Source organism: Brachypodium distachyon, chromosome 3 (assembly GCF_000005505.3).
Source record: "Brachypodium distachyon strain Bd21 chromosome 3, Brachypodium_distachyon_v3.0, whole genome shotgun sequence".
Lineage (NCBI taxonomy): Eukaryota > Viridiplantae > Streptophyta > Magnoliopsida > Poales > Poaceae > Brachypodium > Brachypodium distachyon.
The window spans coordinates 3,807,497-3,816,993 of record NC_016133.3 but is presented as its reverse complement, the minus strand read 5'-3'; the positions used below and the strand labels follow the sequence as shown (position 1 = coordinate 3,816,993).

General features: G+C 44.1%; 2 protein-coding genes across 3 annotated transcripts; one reads left to right on the top strand and one right to left on the bottom strand.

Annotated features, from left to right (window-relative positions):
* Nucleotides 1-5,572, bottom strand: LOC100820907 (cytochrome P450 97B2, chloroplastic). 2 transcript variants are annotated; one of them, XM_003570226.4, is made up of 14 exons: nt 5,277-5,572; nt 4,727-4,907; nt 3,991-4,098; nt 3,733-3,817; nt 3,124-3,359; nt 2,824-2,997; nt 2,698-2,745; nt 2,542-2,601; nt 2,043-2,129; nt 1,852-1,940; nt 1,451-1,542; nt 1,143-1,204; nt 802-951; nt 1-710 (listed from the first exon to the last, which is right to left on the bottom strand). In XM_003570226.4, exons 1-14 carry the CDS (start codon nt 5,396-5,398, stop codon nt 495-497), a joined length of 1,710 nt encoding a protein of 569 aa, XP_003570274.1. In that variant the 5' UTR covers nt 5,399-5,572; the 3' UTR covers nt 1-494. The 2 variants fall into 2 exon arrangements, with proteins under 2 accessions (XP_003570274.1, XP_010233882.1); XM_010235580.3 differs by having other exon boundaries at nt 4,789-4,907; nt 5,277-5,292.
* A 529-nt stretch (nt 5,573-6,101) lies between these two features.
* Nucleotides 6,102-9,030, top strand: LOC100844179 (urease accessory protein D). The gene is made up of 8 exons (XM_003570216.4): nt 6,102-6,263; nt 6,382-6,447; nt 6,553-6,627; nt 7,148-7,192; nt 7,294-7,527; nt 7,638-7,720; nt 8,312-8,480; nt 8,582-9,030. The coding sequence occupies exons 1-8, from the start codon at nt 6,138-6,140 to the stop codon at nt 8,699-8,701; spliced, it is 918 nt and encodes a 305-aa protein (XP_003570264.1). The 5' UTR covers nt 6,102-6,137; the 3' UTR covers nt 8,702-9,030.
* The last annotated feature ends 467 nt before the right edge of the window (nt 9,031-9,497 follow it).

Genomic DNA, 9,497 nt, shown 5'->3' with positions numbered 1-9,497 from the left:
TGAACGAAAAGCAGGAGTAGCTTACTTACCACATCGCTATCAGCATGGATTTGTTTGGTTTCAATTCTGTGGGCTTCTTGTTTCCTGCACAGCATGCATCCTACTGCAACACGGCACACCAGCATGACTGAAACCTAACTTTATTTCCATGGCAAGAACCATCCAATGGCACGACGCCACAGCACAGAACTGGTTATCTGAGTTCACAAGAAACCGGACACCTAGGCGAGGCATATACAGTGGACCTTCTCCATCACATAATCTGGTCAATTTGGCACGGAGTGCACTGTGAGTTTTGCTCAGGTGCATGCATGCATTTGCACCCGTATCTCAGATGATGGATGGTGGTGCATAGAATTGATGCCCCTGAAGCTACCAAGAGATGTTAACATCTACAAAATGAACCTGCTTTACCCGGGCTAAAGCATATGCATGTGGTGTGAGAAGTCAAGAATAAGCAAAGCTATTTTTGGGTGCAAAGCTGCTTGATCAGGTCAGGTCCTTTTCATCAGCCTGCACCATAGCCCGTTCTTCGTGTGAATCGTCGCGCCCGTCACCATCTCTACTTCATCGGGTGAGCCTCGCAGCTCCACATCGAACTTTCCCAGCAGCATGGCCAGGGCTACTGTCGACTCGAGGAGTGCGAATTGGTCTCCCACACATTTGCGGGGTCCTCCACCAAAGGGAAGGAAAGCGAAGTCTGCTATAATCTGGTAAACGAAGTTTGGTAAGGTCTTGATTTCTTAAACAAAGAGGTCTAATCGTCAGTGAGACAATAACAGGACTACTGTTCAGGCGTACCTCGTTGGGATACATCGCCCCAGGACTCCGGCCAGGATCAAACCCAGACCAGCCTTCTATGTTCTCATCCATCTTTGGAACTGTAAACCTCTCTGGCTCAAACTCATTTGGCCGATCCCAAAAGTATGGAGATCTATGGAGATTATATATCTGCAGTACATGCCAGCATTTTTCACAAGACAAAACTTCTAAGGAGAACGGGGACCAAGTTTGGAGTCGTTTATGTTTGATAAGCCAGTAGACCATATCAAACTTATTCCAAAGGCAATTTATGTTGGTACCAACACTATGAATATTGGAAAGAAACAGACATCTTAAATCTACAAATATGCCCATCTTACCGAAAGAAATATATCGGTTCCAGCTGGTATTTCATATCCCTCTTTTGCTCCATTGTACCCACCTATGCATGTGCATTCAAAAGATGAAAACTGTGGGTGCAAATGTTGAATAGCAATAATTTCACATGCGAAAAGTTCAGATATGCTCATTTCATGAGTGCAATGTTATTTTGTTTTTGCCTTTAACATCACATGCCCTTCGATTTCTGGCACGCGACTTCCTAACGATCTCGTAAGTTGTAACCATAAGCCCGTAACTCACATTTTCGGCTGAGAAAAAGCTGTACACATTAAGGAGAACACGGTACCTGGCAATTTATCTGGTCGGAGAGCTCGCCTGATCAACAGTGGCGGTTGAGGATACAAGCGAAGCGATTCAACAATTATCAATCTTATGTACCTAGAGAACAGCGTGAATGCAGTATGTGAATTTGAAAAACACTTGTGACACGTTAATATAGTCAGTAGTTAGAGATGTAAACATGAGCTCTAACAAACCGGTAGTCTGGTACTACTACAGTACTACTAACACAATAACACGACATGGAAGGCTGAGCTGTTGATTTTGCATGCACATGATACTCCATAACCATTACAAATAATATGATCAAAATGGTTAGAATCATACATTTAACCCTAAACAAATATTGTATAGACGAGTCAAACATAGTTCAGTTTACAAGAAACAGTAAGATAAGTAGTAACATACTCCAATTTCTTCAGCTTGTCTGATGTAATTGGCCCATTGTCGAGTACAGAATCAATCTCTGCCTGGGCTTTTCTCATCTTGGTTGGATTCTGTACCACAATACAGTATGATTATATGATATTCAAGTCAACTAGGCCATTTATTTTTAACGACCTGTTCATGTCAGTGAAAAACTGAAAACATTTGTATACCTGGGCCAGTAGAAAAACAGACCATGTCAGAACAGCCGCAGTTGTTTCATGTCCAGCGATAAGCATTGTCATAAGATCATCTCGAAGCTACCATAAACCAAGAAAGTTATCAACTTTTTTGCCCTCTGCTGGAAGAACTAACTAGCAGCAGGGAATCCAAACTGGAGGGGGATTAAGGGTCCTTTAGGCAGTAGTATTGTATTAGGAAATCTAGGATGGAAGGATCACGAGTTTGTACTGTATTAGGAAAGGTCAAGAGGCAAAACATCCAATATCTAAGGATGCATCGAATCTCAGTTCAATCAAGTAAGAAGAATCAATCTATTCTCTCCCAAATTATTCTCTCATCTAGCCTAAGTCTAGGTAATCCCGCACAGCCATGCCGTCTGCCTATCTTCAGCAAGGTATTGGTAATTATCCTGTTGTGGATCAAGGTCCACAACAAAAATATACAAGATATAGATGATCTATTCTTACAACATAACATGGGATTATTTACCTGGCGATCATCAACATCAGCTCCCCGCATGTCAACAAGGAACCTTAGCAAGCTAGCATCCTACAAAAAAAAGGAAAAATCACAAACTGCCAAAATACAATTGATGAACTGGTATTACCAGCATGAATCAAGAAGTAATGAGCAGTAGTAGCCAGCCTTCAACGATGAGTAGTCTCTCTGCTGGAGCTTTTCCACATCAGCTTCCTATATTAAACGATGTCAAAACTACTACAAGTTCCAGAAAATGGCACCATGTATGAACATACTTTGGTTAGCACGAACCTGTCTCGTCTCTTTTGCATTTTTAATAAGATTATCAAGACAATCATTGATAACCTTGAGGTCACTGTGGAACTTCCGCTGTCTTGGAACTATCCATTTGGTTAAAGGAAGATTCCAATAAGGGATGTAAAAGGTGGATCGATGCTCAGCTTCAAAAAGAGTTCCATATACTGCCTGAACAATAGAAAAAAGAAAAGAAAAGGAAGGGTAGACAAAATTATCAGCAAAAACATCAGTCATATCTACTCACCAATTCAATTGCAAAAACTCTGACCATGTACACGCTTCACATAAACCAACCTTGATCACAGGAGATTCCTTATTAACAGAGTCAAAATCAAAATTGAAAACTCCCAAACCAATTATGTCAAGAGCCAAATTGGAGAATTCCTCCTCGAGGTTCACTATAGCAGATTTGTCTCCATGGTCTCCCTTTTCAGTAAGTTCTTCCAGTTTCAATATTGTTCTGTCTGAACATTTGGTAAATACTCTCACCATAGCTTCGATGAATAAGGCATGGAACCCAGGTGTTATAACTGCAGAACACACACAATGAATAAGGAGCACCATCAGCAAAACATTTTGCGAATGCAAACATGAAGTTCCTGTTGGTCTGCAATAGTTTGATTATATTGATTTTATTTAAAATGTTTAATAAATCATGGTAGTTGATTAAGCAGTCCCAAAGATACACAGAGTAATCATGATTTTTTAAGAATAAGTAAACCTTTGATTGCCAGGTCAAAACTTGAACAAGAACATGAATCTGTATCACTGGACAACGGTCAATCTGCTTCTACTGGCTAACAGCATAGCCTTGGACTAGTGTACAGAAAGATAAAGTATGTGACTGCACTCAGGGAAACCTTCAAAGTATGCAACTGTGATTCAAAATCCAACCTTTCTAACCTTTTCTCCTTTGCTTCCAGGTATTAAGATCAGCAGGTATAAGACCCTTCCCCATTATTGGTTCTAGAATTTCAGCGAGAACTCCCTGATTTCAATTAGAAAAAGTATGTAAGAAAGAAACCTACCAAACTAATCCAGCAATTACCCTGACATGTACTGAATAAGGTTCCAAACATTATGGTCCAAGCTTATCTAGAGTTTTAGATGATCAGCGTATTCAATTACATTTGTTCGGCAAGTATGTATTAGAAAGCATACCTTGTCATAACAGAAAGCATTCTCTCGGAGGATGTATCTAGCAACAATAGGATCAGAGACGACGACAAATGATTTGGGTCCAAAAGCAAGTTTGTAGACAGAACCATGCTGCAAGGATATCCGGGTATGTTAGCAGTATAGCATGAGTTCTCCTCATGGTTACTTGGTTATGAACCTAACCGCAAGGAAATTACTAATGGCATGCATGCATTGAATCAAATGAAAATATATCATATGACAGCAGCACAACTGCAACAAATAGAACATGCATGAATCAATTAGCATATTGTCTTGATATGGTTCTTCTGCCTTTTGCATCTTGTCATGCACCTCTTAAAAGCGCAAATTAACTTCTATATGCAAGCACACCATTTCTAAATGGGGCCGCGAGAGGCCTCATGTTATATGATTTGCATGGCACACATGAATATACTAAATCAATAACTTTGTTTGAACGTGATGAAGGCCCTCTTAAATGATGTTAGGCGAATTCTCAAACTCAAGTTGCGATATCAACAAAGTAAAGGCTTAGATCACTATATTCTGAGAGGGTGTGATTGGCATCGGACACTGCATATATGGATAGTTGAAGAAGAAAATCGATGACATGATTCCAAATAAATAAAGTTTCGATAAAAATTTAAAAAAATGGCACTCAGATGTATGCTCCCATTAAGGCGTAGCAAAGCACCACATTAAGCAAAGTAAGTAATGCAAGACGGAACAGGATAGGCACCTCAAGGAACCAATCATAGAGCGAATAGAAAAGGGGCCGGTCGAACAGATCAGTGACAGCACCTTCAGCGACCGGCATGTTCCTGAGGCTGCCGCCAGCGAGCAAATTGGTGAGAACGTTGCTTGCGTTGTCGAACAAGCTCCTCTTGGGCTTGGTTTTGTCGACGCCGGGCGATTGGCATCTGCATAAACACCTACAGTAAGAACTAGGCATGGCAAAATGGCAACATCGACATTGTTTCGCCAACACTGGACGACTGGCTATTAGTACTAGAAATTGTACGACCACTACTACAGCGCAATTCGCCAGTCCAAAGCAAACTGCCATTCGTTGCTGTGCAAGTCAACAGGGGACCTGATGGGGCGCGTAAGCTGAGGAAGACGAGAACAAATAAGATGCCTGCTGATCGTGACCAGCTACCGAGTCTTAATGGTACAGTGGCAATCGATCGAACATGTGGCGGGCATCCATGCTAGCCTCCCCGCAAGCCGGTCTAGAGCAGCGGACTAGCGGAAGCCGGGAGGCGGGCGGGCGGGACTGGTTTCCGTACCTGACGACGGCAGGGCGGCTCCTCCTGTGAGCGGCCGAGGAAGATGCCAACGAAGAGGAGGAGGAGAGGCTGGGCGGGCCGCTGACGGGCCTCGGGAGCAGCGTGGCGGTGGTCATGGCCATGGCGCGCGCGCGCTCCCGATGTGGCTGGAAGACACTCCACCAAGATAAGGTGGCTTGCGCCGTACTGCTGGCCTTTTCAGTCGGCTTCGCGCGCTATCCGCTGCCGCCGTCCGTCAGATCCGGGAGGGGAGGGGTAGGGGGTTTGTGTGGACGGTCGGGAAAGCGGCCGGTTGCCCGCCGAGGCGCCGACCACGGAACGTGCCATGGCCGGTCCGGTGTGGTGCTGGCTTTCGGCACGTCCCGAGACGTGGCACCAGACCGCACAAAAATAAATCGGTGGGTGCTCCACCTCCACCCCAACACCACAAAAGTAAGTCCAGTCTAATATGGAGCAGTTACATGAAAATCAAGCAAAAAAATCTATATTTATAATTTAGTCAATTTTCCAAAAGTGTAAACCTAAAAATAGTGCTCAAGCAACTGAATTTTTCAAAACTTCCAGATATCTTTTTTTGAGAAAAACTTCCAAATATCTTGGAATTAGCAAAAGCAAGACAAATACAGATTATTTTTTTTAGGGGTTGAAGACAAATACGGAAGTGGAAAGGCCAACAAATCCTTGACGGACCAGCCCAACACAGCCCACTGATCAAACATTCGCAGCCTGGGCCTACAAGCTCCGACGCGGTGAGACGAACGAGACTTTGGGCTGGGCTTCCTCGAAATGAAAAAGAGCAGTTGGGCTGGGCTTGCATAATATCTGTGAAGTGGCCGCGTTGACCTGGCTGACAAGCGGGGAATGGAACTGGACGCCGAGCCGGCGGCGGCGACGACGGGCGTGGTGCGGGTGGAGAAGGTGAGGGGGAGGTCGGCGGTCACCAGGTGCTTCGCCAAGTACCCGCTCAAGATCATCGTCCCCTCCAAGGTACTCCCCGTCCTCTTACCTCCCTCCCTCGCTCTCCGCGCTCGCGCTTCGCATGGAAGGGGAGATGCTAGATAGATTGGCTCGCTTATTAATTAGCTGACCTCGCCATGGCTGGCAGGTGGGGCACGCCTCCTCCGGCGCCGCCTGGCTCTACGCGCTCACCTACGGCGGCGGCATCGTCTCAGTGAGCCTCCTGTCTGCAATCCCTTCTTTTGCTCTTCTGTCGGTTCACCGACTGGTGCCTGCAGCCAAGGTGTTGGCCCTTCCTTGAGAGCGCTTTGTGTTGCAGGGAGACAGGATCTCCTGCACGGTGAGCGTCGGCGACGGTTGCACGGCGGCGATGACTACGCAGGCCTCCACTAAGGTGATTCTACTTGGTTGTGTTTCTGGTGTCAATTCGACGGAAGACGGTGTAGATTCTTCAGTGCATTGCTGCATTAGGCGATGTCCCGCAATACACTTGCAAGCATTTATAAATTTATGCCATGCGTCAACTTATTTATCAATGTAGTCCCCAGGAAACTACTTGTAGAATTATGATTGTTGTGACCACACTAGGGTGTCATTTTCCTACATTAATACTAGTAAGTACTTTGCATGCTGTGGTGTTGGGATGTCAAAATAGGATATAAAACGTCCCGATACTCTTCAGATTACCGGTTTTCCTCCAACTTAGTTGCTGGAGCCAAATGTGGGTTTTCAAATAATTTGCTATTTCTGTTATGTTTTTTCTTTTCTTTTACTGACTGAAGAGAAATGAGCAGTTTTCTACTGAATTGCTGACATGCCTCTGTGGTCAGTGTATGGACAAGTTATATGCCAACAGTAACAGTTAAGTTCCCAGAAGTCTCTGATTGTTTCCTGATCGTCAAGTACATTTGCAGGTTTACAAGGCTGTCGGTTTAAAATGTTCCGAGCAGGTACTAGAGGTAATGCTTCTTCCAAGGAAACTGCTACATCTTTGACCCTCAGTTTCTAAGATCAGAACTTCAGTTTTTCTAAAATAACAATCATTTGTTACATGCAGTAGGCAACAGTTGGAAAAGATGCACTCTTAGCAGCTATTCCAGATCCTGTAACCTGCTTCTCAACTGCTCGATACTACCAGAAGCAAGTGTTTCATGTATCCGGCGATTCAAACTTGGTCCTTGTAGATTGGTTTACAAGTGGTCGGTACGAGAGTGGAGAAAAATGGGACTTCAACTCCTACAAGAGCGTCAACCATATTCTCTCGGAGGAACATCAGCCTCTCTTCATCGACTCGGTAATAACTAACACCCTTCTCTTAGCATGTACCTTAGCCCGATGCATCTCCATTTGTATCATTACTTGTAGTTAAAAGCGCACCATGTTAACCTTTCTATGCCTGAACAGGTTCTATTGGAACAAGGCTCAAATTGTAGCATTGCTGAACGAATGCAAGAATACAATGTTGTTGCAATGGTTGTATTGCTGGGGTAAGTTCCTCTTATACTTAATTTTTTTTTCTTTTCACACATGCCTTTTCAACCTTTTGCAGATATGACCCCAAGGACAGCTTATGCACTGCTTAGTTAGGTTGAATAAACTTACTTTTTTCTTTTCAACCTTTTGCAGATATGACACGTGCACTGCTTAGTTAGGTTTAATAAAGCATGAAACAAGAATCAGTTGGGGAAACTGCTACGAAAAGACGAATATGTAACACTAGTGTACCATAGATTTCCGTTTCTATAAGATCTTCTTTTCTGTAAGGTTTCCCAGACTTAGCATTTGCATGTTGTTACAGTGTAGAACTGCCCCTGTTTCCTACTATGACCAGTCAAGGCCATTCATACTCCAAGCAAACATGAAATGTGCTAGTAATGCTCTTCAGAATAAACAAAAATAAGAAATGTACTAGGATCACAATCAATTGTTAGTTAGTACAGTCAATGAGCTTGTTAGGATCTGTCAGAACTTTTAGGAACCCAGGAAATTCTTGGGAAACAGGACTCTTGATCACCATGTGCCTACTGCAGTTCTGGCTGCTTGAATCTGAACCATGCTGTTGATGCTTCCCTTTGCAGGCCAAAGTTGAAGCAGATACAAGATAAGATGCAGGATGAAGTAAAGAACATGATGTCTGTACAACTGCGTCCTCCCACCTCTGGTGGAGGCCGCTATGCTACAAGGCCGCAGCCCCTACATCCCCAGAGGCCTCCACTGATTGCCTCGTGCAGTCCATTTGGCCGCACAGTTAGTTGCTGCTCCATGTCCCAGCATTTCTACAACAACAGCTAATTCGGCACATTTGGCTCGTCTAACACGTGAAATTATTGTTTTTTTGGTCGTTGTAGGGTACTGGCATGGTCGCCCAGGTAGTCGCGGTGAGCACAGAGTCCGTGTACAGCTTCCTGAGACATCATCTGGCAGCGCTGGAACCATTCCTCGGCGCCGCTCCATATTCAGCATCATGAAGCTGGCAAGCTAACATGCTTGGTTGTTAACGGATCGTGGAACTCCGGTGTGGATGAAGAATGGAGCTGTAGATTGTTACAGTATATATATGGCTCATGGCGTCCAAGTTGCAATTTGGTCGACTGTACTTCCATTTCATTCAGAAAAAGGCCTTACTTTGATTTTGGTCATACGGTAGAATCTGCGTCATAGCTCTGCAGTTGTTGAACAAGCTTGTACAGCCGATTTGGGTTGAACAAACTTTGATTTTGGCTTTATCGTGAACGAATTACAATACTGGATTGAATCTTGTGGTCTGGGTGTTCAAGTCTAATGATGCCTTTTCTGTTGGGCCGATTTCCTAGATAATAAGCTCCATGTAACTTGGGGCCCAAAACATTAAAGCTCTTTTTTCGACAAGAAAATCTCTTGGCATAGAATCTGTAGTAGGTCCGCAAAAATAATACTGTAATTCAAATGCACAAGTTCATGCAGAGATCATAGCGTTGAAAGTCCGGCAGAGAAAAATACGAGAACCCGTCTATAACGTGGAAGTGTTCATGAACAAAGAGAACGAGAATGTACACTCTGAATTTGGACAGTAGACAGGCTGCTGTATCTGTAGCCTGTAGTATGTATGTATAATAGACCCCACAGCAGCGCACGTGTACGTAGAGAGCTGCGCCCACGGCGGCACAAGTCATTTCGGAGGTGGATCGAATGATGAACGAGGCGAAGGAAGGAAGGAGACCAATGGTCAAAGTGATTGTGCGATAATAATGGAGGAGTCGTTGGTGGGGAAGGGGCTCTCAGAAA